At 43.6% G+C, this 22,434-nt stretch overlaps 1 protein-coding gene across 1 annotated transcript in view; it reads left to right on the top strand.

Annotated features, from left to right (window-relative positions):
- Window positions 1–22,434, top strand: part of LOC147750621 (uncharacterized) — a 920,203-nt gene that overhangs the window by 665,033 nt on the left and 232,736 nt on the right. Inside the window, exon 20 of the mRNA XM_086929808.1 lies at window positions 11,285–11,341. Coding sequence (XP_086785934.1) covers window positions 11,285–11,341 — 57 coding nt within the window. The remainder of the gene's footprint in view (window positions 1–11,284; window positions 11,342–22,434) is intronic.

Raw genomic sequence — 22,434 nt, 5'->3', positions numbered from 1 at the left:
GAGTAGAGTCCGAGGTCTGACAAACAGTCTGTTCAGGCAAAAGCAAAATGATTGGCCACGTCCCACGTTGTAGCTGCAAACCGGGTGATTTATTGCAGTTCAGTTGGGCGGCGATCAGGGAGAGCAGCCCAGGTGTATCGGGCGCGGGTTTACCGGGACTCCTGGGAAACCGAGTCCCAGTCTCGTTGCTCGCAGCCCTGCAGTCCGGGCCCGCACCCACAACAGCTATCAGATGGCAAGGGACAATCTGCAGGCGATGCGGGACCCGCGAAGCGGATTCCGCGAGGAGTACAGTCCGAGGTCTGACAAACAGTCTGTTCAGGCAACAGCAAAATGATTGGCCACGTCCCACGTTGTAGCTGCAAACCGGGTGATTTATTGCAGTTCAGTTGGGCGGGGCAATCAGGGAGAGCAGCCCAGGTGTATCGGGCGCGGTTTTACCGGGACTCCTGGGAAACCGAGTCCCGGTCCCGTTGCTCGCAGCCCTGCAGTCTGAGCCCGCACCCACAACAGCTTCCAGATGGCAAGGGACAATCTGCAGGCGATGCGGGACCCGCGAAGCGGGTTCCGCGAGGAGTAGAGTCCGAGGTCTGACAAACAGTCTGTTCAGGCAACAGCAAAATGATTGGCCACGTCCCCTCAAGTATTTCAGGCCTATCTCCCTGCTTCCCTTCGCAGCCAAGGTAAAAAAAAAAGCCATCAACACCTAGCTAGCAAACTTAATTGAAGCTAACAATGTCCTGGACATCTTCCAATCCAGATTCGAAAGCAATCCCTGAACCGAGAACCCCTACTCACTGCCACCGATGACATCCGCTCCCTCCTTGACCAGGGCGAAATGGCCGCCATCATCCTCCTGGACCACTCAGCTGCAATCAACAATGTCTCCCACTGCACCCTAGCCACCAGACTCGATAACGCAGTGATCCTCAGTGATCAGACTCCCTCTCTACCTCTCAAAACTGACTGAGACCAACTGTGGAGTGCCGCAGTGCTCTGCCCTCAGCCCCAACCTCTTCAACGTATGCATGGCCCCTTCACTATAATCATCAGGAACCATGTGCTTAATGTCATCTCATACTCCAATGACACCCAGCTGATCCTCTCCCTCACTAACGAAACCAAAATCACCAGACACAACTTCCAAGAAGGAATGAAAGCCTTTGCCACCTGAATGAAGGACAGCTGCCTGAACCTCAACTAAAAAAAGACGGAGGTTCTCATCATTGGCTCCACCTCTACTGCATGGAATGACTCCTGGTGAGCTTCAAAGTCCTTAGTCATTTTGAATTGCTATTAGCACCATTCTGTTCATGTGTTTTGTTTAGTTTATGAAATGTGAATATTTGGAACATGTTTTAATGACTTCGAATTTTCAATGAGGTTTCCAAAATGATTGACATTTTTAAGTGTTTGGCATTCAAGAATGTCTTCTTTTATTTAAAATATTAAACCATAAAAAGCTTTTTTTTATATTTATATTTTTAGTATAGCAATTTTGAAATTGTATTTGCTTTGGAGAAAAACATTAAGTAGTTAGAACATTCCTTCATAATTGGAAAGTTGTTTTATGTACACCATAGGAAATTTCTAACTAAAATGAATTTTACGAACCAGAAGTTATCAATGTTTTTTTCCTTGCTATAGAGAGCAAAATATGAACATCTATATTTTCTTAGTTGAACCCAATTCTTACTTTAACTGATTTTCTTATCTAGCAACTAAACTTCATACAGGAACAACCGAAGTCAATACAGGCCCAACTAGTACTGCAAGTATGTGTTTCTATTGCGTCTAAACAAACATGAAAGGAGAATCAATTAAAATCTATTTCTATACCTGTGCATGTAAGGTAACAAACACATGTGTTATTTTAGTTAAGGAAGATTATTGATTAATTCGACCTAAAGCTTTGTTTTGCTTAATTTTGAATAGTTGACTCTAAAACTGTTATGAAAATGAAGAGAATTTAGACATGAAATGCCAGAAACTACATGATTGTGTTTATATGATTAGGATATGAAAATGTTTACTTCTTAATTGCATAATCTGTATCCCAATTGGAAAACTGGCTTTACTTAGAAGGAAAGGAAATTAATGGTCCAGATATGTGTACAATGTTACATTGGATTTTCTTAATATAGTCCTATTTTCATTTCAATCCTTTTGCCCTAAAAGCGTACTCACATATCACCACAGACATATATACATGTGTAAATATTACTACAATTGTGTGTGTCACAGTTTTATGGTGGCTATGAGAAGAGGGACATATACAACATGCTCTAAAATAGCTGGCTATTATATGTGTACCATCACGCAATTTACCCTATTTTAAAGTAGTGCTAAAACAAATGGAAACACTTTTAGCAAGTTAGTTGGTAAACAAATTAAAATGTTCATAGCATACTCATCTGTATAAGTGAAAGAAGATGTTGGTTGCCTCATAACTGGAGATTTCATCCATTTATTTCATTATAAATACTTATCTATAATGAAACCTAGCAGCCTGATTTAACCAACATCTTCTTTCCCTTACACAAATGAGTACGTTATGAACATTTTAATTTATTTAGCCTAGCCTTCTTCTCACCTTAAGCCCTTTTATTATCTAGCCTTTACCCTTCCTACTGGAACCACTGAAGTCCATACCTGCCGAACTAACAGTGGAAGTGTGTGCTTCTATGCTTTTGGTATAGCAAGAACTGGTGAAGGAATTACCATTGATATTTCATTTCATAATTATATAAACATTATCTCAAAATCAAAACTATCCTTCGTTGGCAGGAAAGTAAACGAAGGGCTAGAGAATATTGACCACACATTTACTGTGTGTCACACAAGAGTTATATCTAAAATTAAATGTATCCACTTGAGTTTGAATAAGTCCTCATTACTATATTTAAAGGATTGAACTTTGAAAGTTCTTTTGTTATTTGCCATATTCTCATTACAATCAAAAACCATATCTATCCAAAAAAAACTCTTAATAGAACAACAGAATCCTGTGCAGTCCAACTCGTATTGGTTTATTTTTTTATTGTTTTATGGCATAAATATCCTCTTGAGTTCAGCTGTAAATTCATATACCAGGTTTTAAGAGATGAATGATTTGGAAACTCATTAGAAATTATTTTAAAGGGATTTTTTTATTGGAGAAAGGAAAAACTGTAGTACCATTCTTTACCATAGTTATAATAGTTTCAACTGATTGCTTATCACCTTGACTCCTACCACTTGAGGATGGCATTTTGTTAATTATTTTTCTTATATGATCCAGTGCATTGACAGCTGCATTCTTAGCCTTTATGCGTGTATAGAATATAATACCAGAACTAAGATCACAGACTCCTGTGGTTCCTTTTAAGTGCATCTGAGGCCCATTTGGATGCGGTCACAATAAATAAAAAGTATAATCGCACAGAACACCATGTGATGTAGATGATATGAAATTGCTGGAAACAGGTCAGTGTCCAGTTTGGCACCTGAAAGAATGTTTATACAAGAAATCTGTGGATGCAGTCACCTCTTTAAGAAAGAAGATTACAAATGGTTTGGAATTGCTGTAATGAATTTGCCAGTTAGAATGTTGTGCCACTGCTATGCATCAGTTGTCACCAAGAGACAATGCAATTAAGGAGTTTAGCAACCTAGTCTCAGCCAGAAAAATGATACTGTTATTTACATGATTTATGTAAATTATATATTCAAAATTTAAATCTCATTTCCCTAAATAAGAAATTGGTCTTGCTTTGGAGAAGAGATTGGCTGTACTGATCGCAGTGAAAAGATTATCCATAGACTTTACAAAATGAAACCTTATGCTTTTGCCAAATATTTCCTTCTTTTGTTTGACTTTTTATATAATGTAACATTAGATTTTCTTAATTTCATCGCATTTTTATTTCAATCCTTCTGAGCAAGCAATTAAACTTCCTACTCTACCCACAGAAGTCAATAGGGGCGTATGTAGTACTACATGTATGTCCTTCGCAGATTTGTGATGGCTGTGAGAGGTGTTAAATGAAAAACATACTCTAAAACATTAAGCCACTGTATAAATAACATCCGTCAATTCCCATTAGTTTGTAACTTTCCATTGCCGAAGTGAGTTGACTGATTAGAATATGGTGCCAGTGGATTTTCAACCATATCTGGCTCAGGGCAATCTAACCTAATATCTAGAGTTTTTTTAGTAAATTGGTATTTTCGCCAGAGTGGAGATTTGAAATGATAAACACTGTGACATGACTGTCAGCTTGGTTCATTGGTGGTATATGAGATTTCTAACTAAAAGCAAAATCAACAAGTATATTGTGGCACACTTTATACATATTGAATAGCTGACAGTTCCAATCTGTATATTTACTTTGTTTTATATAGACATTTTTAGCAGTGTTAAAAAAGTATTGACCTCTTGAATTAGCTAAGCAACTTCATTTAGCTAAAGAGTGTTTTAAATCCAATTATTAAATCACAGAAAATATGTATATAATGGCAATGATGAAATTGCCATCGTTTATGAAGAAGGGAAATTAATAGTTAGAACATTCTCTTAGAACTTGAGGTTGGTTCCATTTATACTTCTGCAAAATAACTCAAATGAAGTGTAGGAACTAGATGTAAAAACGTATTTTTAACTTTCTTTATAGAAGTTGATTTATATGTTCTAAGCTCAATCTCATGCTCTCCATATCCCATTTTTGTTATCCAGCAACTTAAGTTGCTACTGGTACCACTGAAATCTATACAGGCCCAGTTATTATTACAAGTATGTTTTTCTATTGCATAAAAAAATGAACAAGCAACTGCAATTTATTTCAATGTGCATGCATGTCAGAAAACAAACCTGTGTTATTTTAGATGTTGAATTTTTTTGATTAGTTAGAGCTTTGTGCTATAAATAACATTGAAACATTGACTCCAAATATCATTTTGACAATTAGCAGAGCATAGACTTCACTTTGCCAAATATTGCATTTCTTTATTGATACAGTAAGCTGGAAAAATACTTCTTAATGTTATTCATTATACCGAGTGTAAAACTGACCATTGTACGAAAAGAAATGACTGATTAGAATATTGTGATATGATATTTAATTATTGGCATAGGAGAGTGTAATCTAACATACTATGTAGCCCTTTGATTTTTCCTTAGAATCCTTTCTCCTTTGTTCTTTGCTGTATTCTCTTTCAAATCAATCGGTACAGCTACCAAATAAACTTCCTACTATACCTCCAGAACCCCCATACAGGTTTCCTTTGGTTATGGCATAAACTAAGCAAACAACTAATATACGATAAATAGCCATGACTGGTTTGGAATCTGATTAGACATAATGTCAAATGGATTTCTTATTTGAAAAGGGAAATAATGTATCAAATCATTGTGAATTTGTTTCAATGTTTATATAGAAAAATTCCACCATAAATATTTTTTTAATGCCAACAATGTGTTCCTTTATTTAAATGGCTGGACTTGAAATATCATGTATCCTGGTTTAACAAAATAGTGGATCATCGTCCTTGTGAAGTGGTTTGGATAGCAGTTGATCGAAAGGGTCTAAGGGAATCATCAGCAATAGCATAGCAAGTTGCTTAACTTTAGTGATAGTTTTTTGACGCTATAATGACTCAACAGATTGTGTATAACTTGCCCTTCTTCCCATTTGAAAGTAGCATTTTGCTAATTATATTTCTTATGCAGCCCTTTGCCTTGCTATCTCCAATCTCAGCCTTTCTCGCATGCGGAATATGAGCCCAAAACTATGTCACTGACTCCTATGGTTCCTTTTATGTGTTTCTAATGTCTATTCACGTGGGTTCACAAAAGTCAATGTATAATGTCATACAGCATCATGTGGTGCAGGTGATATGATGCTTGGGAAAAACTCTGAATCTCACAAGAAATGTGTTGATACAGTCAACACAATAATGAAGATTGCTATCAATGCTTAGGAGCATGTTCTTTGAAGGTTAAAGTGAATTTACATGTTATAATGCTGAGGCATTGCTATGAATTTTCATATGCAGCACAAAAAATTATGGACAGAATGTTGAACATTGCCAAACCGTCATCCCCAGCTACAGATCTGGGTTTAATCCATCATTATTTTGTCACTATGTCATTCCAGTTTGGACCCAGCCATATGAAATGAGTCTTGACCCAGTACACCAAATTAACAGTCCAGCCCGAAATGCCCAGCCAGGTCCTCCCTGGACCAGAAAACAAGCATCCTGGGGACAGTTTCAGGGCATGACCCCTCATCAGCCAGGCTAGCTTGAAGCCAGTGGTGTATCGAGCACAGGACCCAGGTCTGGGCATACCCTTTTACACTTAGAGTGAAAATACAAAACAAAATGATGATGGACGGAATGTTGAAGTTTGTCAAACATTCACCTACAGCCACAGATCTGGGTTTAATCATCATTATTTTGCTCGCCACACCATTCCAGTTTGGACACAGACATATGCAAATCAGCCTTGACCCTGTTTGCCATTGGAACAGTCCAGCCTGATCTGCCAGGCCATCTCCTCCCTGCACCTGAAAACAAGACCCATGTCTAAGCATACCCTTCCCACTTAAGGTGAAAATGCAACAGAAAACAATGATGGACGGAATGTTGAACATAGTCACCACACATTCACCCCCATTCACATATCAGTGTTTAATCCCTAATTATGTTGCTCACCACGCCATTCCAGTTTGGACCCAGCCATAAGCAAATCAGCCTTGACATGTTCCCCATGATAACAGTCCAGCGTGAACTGCCAGGCCAGGTCCTCTCTGGATCAGAACACAAGCATCCTGTGACCTGTTTCGGGACATCACCGCTCATCAGCCAGGCTAGGTTCAAACTTGGGTGGCATAGTAAGAAAAAGAACAGTGGAATACACCCAGATCTGTGACTGGGGTAGAGTGGTTGAAAAGTTTCAGCCATCCCTCCATCATCTTGTTTTGTTTGCTGTCAATTTTCACATGTCACCAAAAGCGACTATAACAAACTTGGTAGCTTAGCAACCTAGTTTGGGGAAAAAATTTGATTCATTTATGAAAATCATTCATCCTTAATTATATTCTGATTTCCTGAAAGGTGAAATTAACCTTGCTTTGGAGCAGGGATTGGCTACACTAAAGACAGTTTAATGACTATCTAAAGATTCTACAAAATGAAACATATCTTTATGATTATGCCAAGGCCTTTTTTTAAATATATTTAAGGAACTTTAAAATGTTAAATTGGATTTTCTTAGCGTAGTCACAATTTCTCTTCATTATGTCTGACCTAGCAACTAAACAACCTACTGGAACCATGGAAGTCTATACAGGCGTCATAATACTGCAAGTCTGTTCTTCATAGATTTTTGATGACTGTTAAAGGTGAGAAATAGGCAAGATGGACAGATTATATAACATCCTACAACTTGCGTTATTTTTAAGTGTTGCTAGCAAGTGCAAAAATGTAATTTCCGTTGTCCAAGTGAGTTGATGGGGTAGAACATTGTGCCATTAACTTGAATTTATAGCATTTCTGGCTCAGAAAAATTGAACCTAAATCGAAGCGTAGCAACCTTCTTGCACAAAATATTGGTTTTATGTACTGAAATAATGTAATCATAATACATATTAATCATTAATACAAGCACCAAAAATTGTTCTTTCTAACACATTTGGTAATTAAAAAGTTTGAAATTTGTGGCTGTCAGCTTGGTTCATCTTTGCCCTAATAGATTTGTGCAAAAACCACAGTTGATGGACAGAATGCAGAACAATGTCATACATTCACCCCAGTACAGAGATCTGGGCCTAAATCCATTGTTTATTTGCACTCCACACCAACCCAGTTCAGACATGGCCATATGCAAATCAGTCTGACCCTGTGCCTCATGGGAACAGTCCAGCCGCACTGCCAAGCCATGCCTTCCCTGGACCGGAAAGAAGCTTCCGAGGACCGGTTTCTGGCATTCCAGCCGTCTTCAGCCCGGCTTGCTTGCATCCAGTGGTGTGGAGAGCATGGGACTCACGTCTGAGCATACCCATCCCAATCGGGGTGACAAATGCAAAAACCACAGTTGATGGACAGAATGCAGAACAATGTCATACATTCACCCAGTACAGAGATCTGGGCCTAAATCCATCATTTTTTTTGCACTCCACACCACCCCAGTTCAGACATGGCCATATGCAAATCAGTCTGACCCTGTGCCTCATGGAAACAGTCCAGCCCGAACTGCCAAGCCATGCCTTCTCTGGACCGGAAACAAGATTCCGAGGACCGGTTTCTGGCATTCCAGCCGTCTTCAGCCCGGCTTGCTTAAATCCAGTGGTGTGGAGAGCATGGGACTCACGTCTGAGCTTACCCATCCCACTCGGGGTGACAAATGCAAAAACCACAGTTGATGAACAGAATGCAGAACAATGTCATACATTCACCCCAGTACAGAGATCTGGGCCTAAATCCATCGTTTTTTTGCACTCCACACCACCCCAGTTCAAACATGGCCATATGCAAATCAGTCTGTGCCTCATGGGAACAGTCCAGCCCGAACTGCCAAGCCATGCCTTCCTTGTTTTATTTAGTTTATTAGTTTATGAAATTTGATTATTTAAAACATTTCGTACTGGTTGGAATTGCACCATGGTCTCCAATAGTATTAAACTCTTTCAGTGTTTAGCAACTTTATTTTGCCAAAGAATGTGTTCTTTTATTTAAATTATTATGTTCCACGAACACCAAAGGAAACGTTCTACTAAAATGAATCTTTTTCCTTGACATAAAGAGCAAGTTATAAAAAAAAAATCTTAGTTTCACCCAATTTTCATGTTTACTGATTTTCTTATCTATCAGCTAAAGTTCTTAATGGAACCACTGAAATCTATACACCCCAACTAGTTCTTCACGTATGTGTTTCTATTGCTCATGACATTACAAGAGCAGGTGAAGCAATTACCATTAATTTCAGTACACAGGAATGTCACATAACAAACAAATGGATTATTTTAGTTATTGAAGATAATGGATTAGTTAGACAAAACTTGGTGCACTGCTGGTACTGATTTTACATAATTGACTCTAAACCTTACATCAAAATTAGCAGAATTTAGACCAGAAGTTGACAAATATTGCATTGGTTAATTGATTAGGGTATACACATTTTTACTTCTTAACTGCATAATTTCTAGCCGTATTGGAACACCTGCCATACTTTGAGGGAAAGGAAATGAAGGATTAGAATATTGTTACATCACATAAAATGTTTGGACTGGAGAGTTTAATCTAAAATTAAACGTAGCCACATTATTTACCTAAATGTGCTTTCTTTTATTTGAAGAATTGAACTTTGTTTTGTTCTTTTCCTTATTCTTATTATAATCAATAATTACATATGCAACTAAACCTCCTACTAGATGTGTTTCTTTTTTTTACTGTATAAAATATCTTTAAATGTATTATTAGTACTAATGCTAAATAGATTTGTTATTGGAGAAGGGAAATAACGTAACATACCATTGTAAAGTTGTTTAATTTTTAGCACAGAATGATTGAACCATGACATCTTTTTAATGCAATTTTTCCATTTTTCTTCGTTAAAATGCTGCATTTAAAGTATCCTGGAATAATATTAAAGTAGATCATCGTTCTTGAGAATTTGTGTGTTACATGGTCATACAAGGATTCCGTGGGAATCAATATCAATTACACTCACAATTTGCTTAACTTTAGTAACACTCTTCCCATTGCTAAAACAACTTCAACAGATTCTATATCACCTTTGTTTCTTCATGCTTGGGGAGAGTCTTCTCTTGTTTTTCATAAACACTCCTGTCCTTTGCCATCTGCATTGTAAGCCTTTATGGAGGTATGGAATGATAGGCCAGAACTAATGTCGCTGGTCCGTTGGTCAATTTTATGTGCCTCTGAGCTTTTTTTCTGGTGGGGTACAATAATTTAAGAATAATGCTGCACAGCACTTTGTGGTGATGGTGACATGGCACTACTGGAAAAAAGATCTTAATCTAGTCTAGCACCATGAAGTATGTTCACCAAAGAAATGTGTGCATACAGCCATTAGCATTTCAAAGATCATTACCAATGGTTAGTAACATGTTCTTCAATGGTTGGAGTAAATTTTCCTATTACAGTGGTGTGCAATTGCTATAAATGTTCACACTTGTCACCAGAAGAAATTTGAACCAAAGAAGGAGTTTAGCAACTTTATTTTAGTGACTAACATATCTGTTATTAGAATGATTTGTTTAGGAACATAATGTATTCTTAATTGTATCCCATTTTCCCCAAATGTCAAATTTTATAGTGTAATGATTTTGCCAATGTTGTCTTCTTTTATTTACTTAAAGTTTTGTACAATGTTAAATTGGATTTGCTTAGTTTAGTTATATTTTTATTTCAATCCTCTGCACTAACAATTAACCCATATACCACCACAGAATAAAAAAGTTCGTAAATATTACTACTAGTGAGTTTTTCATAGATGAATGGTAGATGTGAGAGGTGGGAAATGAACAACATACTCTAACATACCTATCCATTACATGTGCATTGCCCAACCATGTACCTTATTTTAAAGTGTTGCTAGAACAAATGTAAACATTTTAATTTCAATTTTTCAAGCAAGATTAGTATGTTATGCCATACATTTGACTCATGACAGTCCATCCTGAAATGAAAGATTGCAATCTTGTTGTGCAAAAATTGTATTCCTTTTTTAAATCTATTATCTTTTCAGTCTCATTGTCATGACCATAAACATAAAATTGGTCTTTTTTCCTGATAAAGGAATTGAAATGGTAGAATTTAGTGACATGACAGTCAGCATTGTTTTGTTTGTTTGCAAGAAAAGGAAATGTAGCAAGCACATTTACACATTCTAAATTGCTATTAGTGCAAAAACAACACATGTATTTTGTTTTATTTATGAAATTTGAATATTTAAAACAAGCGAATTTGCACCCATCATTTCTAAAATGATTGACCTCTTGCAGTACATAGCAACTTCCTTTTACCACGGAATGTATTCTTTTATTTAAAGTATTAAACCCCATAAAAGTCCTAGTTTTTGGAGCTTGGAATTCAGTAGTTAGAACATTGCCTCATAACTGAAGATATTTTTCATTTATAGCGTAAGAAATATGTAAGTTAAATGAAACCTAGCAACCTGATTTAACTAACATCTTCTTTCCCTTATACAATGAGAACATTAAGTAAATTTTCATTTGTTTAGCTTAGCCTTATTTTCTCATTATTCCATTTTCTTATTTAGGTTCTACACTTCCTACTGGAATCACTGAAGTCTTTACAGGCCCATCTGGTACTGCAAGTATGTGCTTCTATTGCTTTCGACATAACAAGAACTGGTGAAGCAATTATCATTCATTTCAGTACACATGCATGTCATATAACATACACATGTGTTATTTTAGTATTGCTTAGTTAGAGCATGTGTTCGCTATGGACGGGACGACGAGTGTACTAGATCTTTCAAAATTGCAAGAGGTGTAAGGCAGGGGTGCGTCCTTGACCTCTTCTTATTTGCTCTTTATACCAATGGCGTCCAATCTGCTCTAACAGGTTCCACCCCGGATGTCCCTTATATAAACTCAGCACAGGTGCCAATTTTGTTGTATACAGACGATGCAGTGCTTTTAGCTCGTACGGGCAACCCACTGCGCCGCCTAGTTCTGTAGTATACCCAATTTATGAATAACCTAGATATGAAGGTTAATTATTGTAAATAGTTTATTTTAGTGGCAGGTACTAAACAGCGTAGTTATTCACAAATCATTACTGAAGGGGGCAAACTGGGAGCTGTTGACTCTTTTAATTATTTAGGGGTTACGTTTGATACCAAAACTAATTGGCAGAAGATGATTGCTAACAGAGGGTCCGAGATGGAGAAAAACATTGTGCACTAACAAAATTCATTAAAGAAACTGGCCTAAAACCTATAGATATGATAAAAACAGTGTATCAAGCAAATACCGTATCTGCTGCCACCTATGGGGCAGCTCTTAAGGGAACAAGGGATTGTGCAAAACTGCAGATAATTGAAGATAATTTCTTAAAAAGGGTTTTATCTTTACCAAACTCATGTGCCAACTATAAGTGCCACATGGAACTAAGAGTACCTTACATTACTGACACCATTGCAATGGCGCCGATTCTTATGTGGCATTCAGTTTGGCATAAAGAGACCCTTGCCTTAACAAGAGATATCATAAAGAATGTTCTGAAATTAGATGGGGTGGGTGGCATCACTTGGGTTAACCTATGTTGAATCCACATTGAAAGCGTTTGGGCGACATTGCCTTTTTTTGGACCCTACTACTTGTTGTTCAATTTAAAAAAATGACCTAAAAATGCATTTGCTTTCTAATCAGCAAACAAAAAGGGAGGCTAAAAATATTAATCTGCCGACAGTAAAGACATACCTGACTTCTCCTAGCATAATGCAAAAGGATACAAATACCAATACCATATATTTAACCTTTGTCACTAATCTACAGCATAGGTACATTCTGGTGAGATTTCGTCTGAATTATATGCCTTTAATGCTGGGCTTTCCCCGTAATGTCTATGTTGCTTCTGACCTCCCATTTTGTCCATGTGATCAGCAATCTACTCAGAATGACATACACTTTTTGTTTTTCTGTAAAGTTTATTGTGATGAAAGGAAGCAATTTAATATCCCCATTATGCGTAAAATGCAGTTCAGACAGTGTCGTATAGCCCTTTATTACCTCCATTCACTACCTGACCCTTTTGTTTGTTGTTCGGCTGTATTTATGTGCGCCACCGTATCCCTACCTGGGACTAAACCATGTTGCTCTTCTGAGACCAACAAAAACATACTTGGAGCTAGACGAGGAGCGAGCAATTTCGAGAATATTTTATCATCAGCATTAATAAGTGAAATAGGTCTGTAGGACCCTAGCTCCCCCACCGGTTTACCCTTTTTGGGAAAGACCACTATGTTTGTTTTATTCCAAGAGGGGGGAGCATCTCCTCCCTCCAGTATGTCGTTGAACAACACAAGTAGAACCGGTGACAACACTTACTTAAAGATTTTATAAAACTCTAATGGTATGGTGTCCTCTCCGACCGCCTTATCACTAAGAAGAGCCCCTTGAGCCAAATTTAGTTCCTCAAGATTAGCCAAGGTCTCTAGGCCTTGCGAATGAGATATATCCAAAGTAGGAAGAGCACTCTCTTGTAAATAACGCCCTACAGCTTGTTGATTATATAGTCTTATTTCCTGGTATAAAATTCCATAAAATTTCCTAAATTCCTTGGCTATATCTTCTGATTTTGTATAAATTTTAGAATCCACTCCCTTAATGTATTTGATACAGGAATTTGCTGATCTGCAAGTTGGAACGCCAATACTCTTCCTACCCTTTCTCCATATTCATACTGCTTTATTCTGTATTTGAGGAAGTTATTAGCCACTTTATCTTTCAGTCTTCTCTGAAGTTTGGCTTTGATCTCAATAATCAGGGCATACATCTCTTGCTCATCACTGTCTTTAGCCGCTAATGCAGAGGCATGTTGTTGCTCTAATCGAATATACAGCTTATGTTCGTTAGCAAGTTGAGTATTATTTTGTCTATTCTGTTTGACTATATACTGAAATGTTGCCCCTCTCACACCAGCTTTGAAACAGTCCCATACCATGGCAATACACAAAGTATGTAGGTTAATCAAAATTAATTCCTCTAAAACCTTATGCATTTAAGGAAACATAGTCCGGGTTACTTAACAAATGTCTTTGAAACGAAAACTCCTTCACTTGTTGTGATCTAGATCCTGCAAGAGCTATATTAATCATAATAGGATTGTGGTCGGAGGTTATCTTTGGACATACAATCATTGTTGCATTGATCAACAACCCATAATTCAAAAAGATCATATCAATCCTGGAATATTGTTTATGGGGATGTGAATACAATGTAAACCCCGGTATTGAAGGATATAAAGTTCGCCAGGCATCGTCTAATAGATGAATATGCATTAAATCAAGCATACTGGCCTTTACCTGGACCATTCTGGCCCTTGCACGTGAATTAGTAGTGTCGATTTTTCTATCCATAATTAAATTAAAGTCGCCCATTACAACAAGGTCACCCTCCCACTCTAAAAGTTTAGAATTCAAATAAGAAATAACCTCAGAGCAATCAACATTAGGACCGTATAACATACAGACTGTAATTCTTTTTTTCCAAAATCAAGAACTGCGCAATTGCCCATCTCCCCCGGTTATCTGCAAGAGTTCTAAGTACGGTCATTTTCAAGTATTTATCTTTTTTGTTTTCACAACCAATTTTATTGAGCAAGTGAGCAATAAAAACGTGGCACCCCCAAGGCCGGAGATCACCACAACAATACCGGTACAATAAATCACATAAGTAGCAAATGTCCAAGTAGGCCTTAAGAATAGGCTCAGTATGAAGAACCCCCCAACCCACCCTACCCCCCAACCCCGGCCCCCCCAACACCCAAACTCCCCCCCCACCCCCCATCCACACGTGTACACATATCAATAGAATAAAAAGGTGTAGGTGCAGCGCGACAGGAGCGTCGCAGACTCGGGCCAACAATGTCCATGCCATCATATGTTCTCTTCTCGCTCCGCTGGGGGATCCAGCGACAGACCCCGGTAGTCGGCCCATCGCTTCCAAATTTTGTAGTGTTTGCGCGGGCAGCCCCTCGCCTCAAAAATCGGCCTTTCCAGGCCCATGAAGTAGTCCAGTCCAGCTTTCCACGCAGATAGGGGGGGGGCCCTCACCGCCTTCCACGCCCGGGCCAGGTCCCGCTTGGCAACAACAAGCCCCAAAAGCAGCAGATGAAGCTTATATATGTTCCCACCGATGCCCTCCATGACGTGCAATAATCCCAGCCGATGGGTGCGGGGAAGGTCCCAGCCCAGGACCTCGGACAGACAACTCCACACACCTCTCCAGAAACCAGACAGCCGACCACACGACCACACAGTGTGTATCAGGGACCCAGGCACCGTCCCACAGCGCAAACATTCCGAGGATGCAATCAACCCAGCTCTCCACAGTCGTTCACGGGTGCAAGTATTTAAATTGGATGAGTCGGAGCCGTACAGCAATGGCGGTTCCACGTGGGGATTCTAGCGCCTCCCTCCAATCGTCTTCATCGAGAGGGCCGACGTCCACTTCCCACGCCGCCCGAAGAGAGTGTAGGGTAGAGGAGCAATGAATGACCAGCGTCTGGTATATCCGGGAAACTTTTCTGTCCCCCAGATCCCCCATAAAAACCTTTGCCTCGACCGGGCTGAACTCCGGTAGGGAGTCTAGGTTGGTAATGCTCAGGGTGAGGGCATGGCGCAGCTGCAAATAGCGGAAAAACTGGGACTGAGGCATTTGGAACTCTGTGCGGAGTTCCTCGAACGATTTAAGGGTAGTGCCGGACATGACCTGGCCCAGCAGCGTGATACCGATTGCTTCCCAGCCTTCAAAACCGGCCAGGGCCGCCAGCTCCGGGAGCAGACCATTGTGCCAGAGCGGCATCTCGGCCGTCAACTTACACAGCGAAGACCACTCTGGTAACCGACGGTAGTACACGACGCAAGCGGGCTGAATACAGAATGGTGTGGAGCGTATTGTCACCCATAAGCGACCGTTCTAAGGCATACGCCGGGTCCCCCCTATCGCTGTACCACCATTCATTAAGAATAAGCAGTTGGGAAGCCTGGTAGTAGGAGAGGAGGTCAGAGGTGGCCAGGCCACCACAATAAGTAGACAGGAAGCACGTTTTCAACGCCACCCTAGCCGCACCACCAGCCCATAGGAAACGACCCAGCACCGAGTTGACCTGGCGAAACCACTGTGGGCCGATAGGGTACGGGAAATTCTGAAGTTGATACAGCAGGCGCGGAAGCGCCACCATTTTGAAGATGGCCGATCTTCCAAAGATAGTAAGGGGCATTCTGGACCAAGTCTTGACATCGGCCTGGACCCGTTCCCACACCGGCAGGACGCCACGATCCCAAGCCACGACGCGCGACTCCGAAAGAAATATGCCAAGGTACTTCAGTCCATCCGTCGCCACCCGCAGTCCCGCAGCCCAGGGGTCAGTCACGACCCCACCGCCCAGCACCCATAGGGTCGATTTATGGAGGTTGAGTCGAAGGCCGGATATCTCGCCAAAGACGCGCATGACCTCCAGAACCCGGGGACCCGAGCGTTGTAGGTCGGTGAGAAAGAAAAGGATATCATCCGCATAGAGTGCGATCCTATCTACCAGTTCGCCATTCCAGACAAATCCGCGTATTTGGGCATCAGCCCGCACCCGGGACGCCAGGGGCTCCATCGCAAGGGCGAACAGGTATGGGGACAATGGGCAGCCCTGCCGGGTGCCCCGACCAATTCGAAAGCGCCCGGACGTGGCCCCGGCCACTCGGACCGAGGCCGTGACGTTGGTGTACAGCAATCGCAGATACGACAGGAACACCGGGCCAAGGTTAAGGCGGGCCAGGAGTGTAAACAGGTATGCCCAACTCACAGAGTCGAAGGCCCTGTGCATATCCACCAGTACGAGCGCCGCCTGCTCGTCCCGAGCACCCATGGTGTCAACCGCCGCCTGCGCCTGCCGGATATTGTGGCGAGTAGCTCTACGGGACATGAATCCGGCCTGGTCAGGATGGACTAGGTCTGTAATAAAGGGCAGCAGTCGGTTCGCCAAGGCCTTTGCCAGGATTTTGGCCTCGATATTTAAAAGAGAAATGGGCCGGTACGAGTCGTGCCTGTCCGGCGCCCTGCCCGGTTTCAGGAAAACCACGATCTCAGCGTGGCGCCAATCGGGCGGCAGTTCCCCCTGGGCCCGTGCCGCCTCAAGCGCGCGCCTGTACTGAGGTCCCAGCTGGAGGTGGAACTTTTTGTAGAATTCGCACGGGTAGCCGCTCGGGCCCGGCGCCTTCCCTGTATTCAGCTGTCCCAGTGCCTCCCCGAGCTCCTCAGCCGTGAGCGGGACGTCTAGCGCAGTTCTAATTTCATCGGAGAGGGCCTGCGGCAGCAGGTCATCGAGATAAGCGGATATGTCCTCCGTCTCCAGGGAGTCCCGGGAGGCGTACTGCATCTCATAATAATGGGCAAAGCTAGCTGCAAGAACGGCCGGGTCCGTCACTACCGAGCCATCCTCCGCCGTGAGACCCGGCAATGTGAGAGGCTGAAAGGTCGCCTGACACAACCTGTGAAGCAGCGTACAGGACTTGTCGCCCCATTGATAAATCCTGCTACGCGTGGCGAGCCACGCCTGCCTGGCCTCGTCATGTAGGACCGAGGCGTAGGATTGCTGCGCCTGCAAGAGCTGCCGTACCGCGTCTTCGCCACCCCCATCCCGGCCACACTGTTCCAACTCCTCCACACGAGCGGCGGCGGCCGTAATGGCCTCTCGATGCTTCCGCCGTGCAGCTGCACACCAAGCGATGTCAACTCCCCGTATCGTGGGCTTCAGCGCCTCCCATACCACCATTGCATCCACGTCTCCCACAAGGTTATCCCGCCAATAATTATCAACCGCTTCACGCAAGTGATGCACAGACTCATGCTGCTGTAGATGCCACGAAGACATCCGCCAACGAAACGGATGTCGCTTCGAGGGGAGTTCTATAGTAGCCACAACTGGGGAGTGGTCAGACAGACCCCTGGGTAGGATCGCAGCGTCCCTCACACGGCTCAAGCAGGCACCAGGCATAAAAATATAGTCAAGTCTCGAGAAGGAACCATGCACCGCCGACACATACGTGAATTCACGCGCAGCAGGATGAAAATGGCGCCACACATCAACCCAGCCCAAGCTATCCGCCGTTGCACGCAGTCTAGTATGCGCGGCAGCAGGGGGGGGATCTACAGCAACAGGCACCCGTCTCTGGCGGTCCGAGCCCACATCCATGACCTCATTCCAATCGCCCCCAACCACAGTCAACACATCCGGGATTTCATCCCATAACGTAAACAGTCTCTCAGACAGGGTCCACTGCATGGGAGGGGGGGCATAGACGCTACCAAAGACCACCGGTTCGGCACCCATCAGTCCCTTAATAAAGACATAACGGCCCTGAGGGTCAATCCACTGCTTTTCATGCACGTACGCCACCCTGCGATGAACCAATATAGCCACCCCCCGTGAGCCCCTCGCGAAGCCTGCATGGTACACTTGCTGGAAGCCGAACCTCTGGAGGCTAAGGACCTTGGAGCCCAGCATATGAGTCTCCTGGAGCAACAGCACATCCACCGCCTCCCTCTTCCCCCAGCGCAATATAGCACCACGTTTGATTTTATCGAGCATCCCCCTCACATTCCACGTTACAACACGAATGGCCTTATTAGGAGGCACAGTTGTTCGATCAGCCATCATCTAAGCAGTTCCCCCCAGCAGGCCCTCCGCGCCACTCCGGCGCACCCCACCATCCACTCGATCCAACATCAATATACACGTGTGGTCCCACCCCCCCAGCCCCAACTCCCACCACTCCACCCCAGGCCCGAACCCCCCCAAACAACAACAACAGATCAACTCCCCCCCGACCCCGCTCCCCCCACCCCTATACCTCATAGAACATTGAAGTATCTGTCGCGGCATGGAGAGACCCGGGTCCAAAACGGAGGACCCAGGGCCTGCCATACCAATGGATCCCAACTCCCCAGTCATCACACACTCACCCCCCCCCCGACAACACCCACAACTCGTGAGGGTCTAAGGCCCATAGAAGTCGCCTCCCGAGCCCCACAGCATTCTCACCAGTAGCTTCAAAATGTCTCAGGCGTATACAGTATGAACGAAGCCCCAATGCAACAGTCTCACCAGCCGATCCATCACAAAGTAGGGCAACACATTACCGGACAGAACCAGGGTCCAGGCCCCACCAGAGTTCAACTGCCAGCATCGGAGTGTTCAGAGTCTATCGTGCCGCTGGTCTGCGCCGCACTAGCGGAGGCTGATCGTTTACGTGATCTGGACCTCCGATGTCGTCCTTTTCGGTTTGGGCGGTTTGTCCGCTCCGGCGATGATCCCCGGGACCCGCCCGGGTCCAGCCCCGGCTGGGTATGCGGCCTGAGTCTCACTATTTCGTCAGTCCAACGAAAGACCTCCTCGGGCGTATCAAAGAAATGCGTCCGGGACTGGTACACCACCCGCAGGCGGGCCGGGTACAGAAGAGAGTACTGGAGCTTCAGGCCCCGCAACTTGGCTTTGGCGGCCACAAAGGACTGTCTCTGCTGCTGCACCATTTTCGTATAATCCGGGAAGATCATAATGTTGTGGTTTTCATAGGTGAGCGAACCCTTGTTTCTCGCCTCTCGCAGTATGGCATCGCGGTCGTGGTAATTCAAAAGTCGTGCAATAACAGGCCGAGGACGCTCACCCTCCGGCGGCCGCTGAGTCAAGGCCCTGTGCGCTCGCTCTATCACGAAGCATGCGGACAGTGCCCCTTCGGGGAGCCAGCCCTCCAGCCATCGGGTCAAAAACTGCTCCATGCCATCCTTCTCACACCGCTCCGGAAAACCAATAAAGCGTAGGTTGTTCCTCCGTGCGCGCCCTTCGGCATCCTCCACTCGGGCAGCGAGAGTCTTTTGGATACACTCCACCACCGCCATTCTTTTTTTCAGCGCGCCAATGTCCGTTTCAGTCACCGAGATTCGGGATTCGGTCTCAGTGATCCGCTCCACCGCATTGCGGAGGTCCTGGCGCAGCAGTGTAACGTCCGCTCCCACTGCCCCGATCTTGGCAACGAGCATGTCCCGGGATTGGATGATGGCAGCCAGGATCGTTGCATTGTCCGGCCCTGACCCGCCGCTGCTGCTGGGTGCCCCGGAGCCACCACTGGGCCCCGTAAATTTATCAATAGGGCCTTGCTTAGGCGGGCCTCCTCCACCACCCCTGGTCATGGCCGCTCTCAGGCTCAGCGGTTCCTCTCCTTGGGCAGGGCGGACACCTCCCGCGACGATTCTCAGTAGACCCTCGGGAGCAAACCCACAGCAATGGGTGCAGGAAGCTTCAGGCCCCGGGCTGGGACGCCGGCACCGGTGTCCTCAGAGGAAGGAGTGACAAGGGTTGCTTCCAGGCCAGGGTAGTCCCCGTGTCACGAAACTCGAGGCCCCGGCTTCACAAGGGCGGGGCAGGCCTCTACCACGCCGTGTCGCCTGTAAATGTCCTCCCAAGGCACAGCACTGGAGAACAGGGCACCTCTGCGATCCGTGGGCAACTGAAGCTGCAAGGCCGGGCCGAATCCGCGTCGCCGATGCTACCTCCAGCAGCGTGCCTGCGACCGCCACCCGGCGCCCTGAAAATCGAGGTCCCAGGTCCACAGCCAGTCACTAGGCCGCTCGTCGCCGCCGGCGCCTCCGGTTCCCGGAAGAGATGGAATCGCGGGATCAAGACACCGGAGAAGGCAGGACACTCCCTGGAACCGATGCCACTCACGTGGTACCAACTGCGGGCTCGGGGGCCAGGATAAATGAGCAGATTGTGTCCGGGCCGGCGGGAGCTCTACAAGGCTGCGACCGCCATCTTCGCCCGCCAAGCCACACCCCCTCCAAGTATTTATCTTTTAATAGCGCAACACCCCTTAGAGATACTGTCTGTGAAGTACAAATGACCCAATCATAACCTAATTGTTTATATAACTTTCTATCCTTGTATGCGAGATGGGTTTCAGCCAATCCCACTATTTGAGGCTTAAATGCTTTAAGTTGTTCCGCCACCAATCGCCTTTTGCCGGATGTATTGAGCCCACAAACATTCCAACTCATAATCTTGACTAGCCATTATTAAGAATCATTTTGACCAAATAATAATCTAGCAAAACCCAATTATACATTTTCCTACATGACACAAACTCATTTTTATTTACAAAATGTACCTGTGCTATTCTATGCAAAATGTGACTTTTTAACCCCCCTGAACAGAACCCCTCCAACACCACTCCCAGGACCCCCCCCACCCCATTTTTTGGAAAAGGAATCACCCCCCTTACTGCTGTCCTGGATGACAGCAAATGGAAGACAAAACACAAAAAGAACAACATTCTGTCCCCATAGCTGCACAGCCTATTATAATGAATTTAATGAATCAAATTCGTAATCAGTTTATCTTTTCTCCAATGTTTGTCTTCTTCTTGATCTTCATATTTTTACTTCGTTTTATTCAATCCATTCTATCCATTTCCATATAAGTTACGCTCTTCAAAAACCACAGGAGTCATCATTTCCTCATGCCACGTTTTAATGCGAGATACCCAATGCATTTCGGGAATAATCCCTTCTTCGGAGGTTTCTACAGTATAAAAAGAATTGAACTACATCAGTTCACCAATAAGCATTATTTACAACTTGCTTCATGCATATTAGTAAGCATTGTTTACAAGCGTTTCATGTATCACGCGCTGCTGATGCCATCATTAACATGCACATTAACCAAATGTTCACTTCTAAGCACTTCCCAATCTTTCCTCCCACCTAAACTGTTCACTTATACAGTGCCAGAGTCTTCCTTTCTCCCCCCAATCAATGCTGCAGCCCAGCGATGCTACTAATATGAGCATGCTTACCGTGGCTTCTGTTATTTAAAACTAAATTCCAACTGCTGCTGACGCTGTCCCAACACCATTTCCTTGCTTGCTATTCCATGCTGTGGACCGTTACCAAGTTGCATCCCCTCTTCTAACCGACAGCAGCTTGACTAGCTGGTTTACCCGTCCACCTTGCGTGCCCCTGCGCTCATCAGCTTTTTCTAATCACTCTCAAGGCCACGTGGTCAATTACATGAATTAAAGCTACACGATCACTTTTCCTCATGCTGCCTCTACACCAAAGACTCCATACCCCATAATCCATCACTACTCGTCCCTCGGCAACCCGCCCTCATTGTGCACATCAAAGTAAACATCAGTAATTCAAAGATGTATAATCATGCTCAGTACAATGTATTAAGAACTCATTTCTTATTCTGCGTTTTCAGAGGAAAATTCACCGCACTTGCCATGTGCTTCTTGTAGAAAAACAATAATCACATTGTTCGTTATAAATATGCTCAATTCTGGCAGTGGAACGTGACTACTGCGTAAATGATCTTAATCACTCTGCTCTTTCTCTTCTTATCACTTTCCATGTTTTCCTGGGTGCAACCTCTCCGTTAGGGCGGAAATTCATGAAATGTAAATGTAGTTGGAGAAATGCACACCTACTTTTTCAAACCTTTCATTCTCTTGTTGCATCATTTGTTCAAGAAATCTATGTTAATCAATGTCGACGTGCTAACTTTCAGCGCTCCGCCCGATTGCGTCGCAATTAAGTCAAAACACAAAAAGAACAACATTATGTCCCCATAGCTGCACAGCCTATTATAATGAATGTAATTAATCAAATTCGTAACCAGTTTATCTTTTCT

The sequence above is a fragment of the Lissotriton vulgaris genome, chromosome 1_1 (assembly GCF_964263255.1).
Source record: "Lissotriton vulgaris chromosome 1_1, aLisVul1.2, whole genome shotgun sequence".
Lineage (NCBI taxonomy): Eukaryota > Metazoa > Chordata > Amphibia > Caudata > Salamandridae > Lissotriton > Lissotriton vulgaris.
This window is presented reverse-complemented; position numbering and strand designations above follow the sequence as displayed.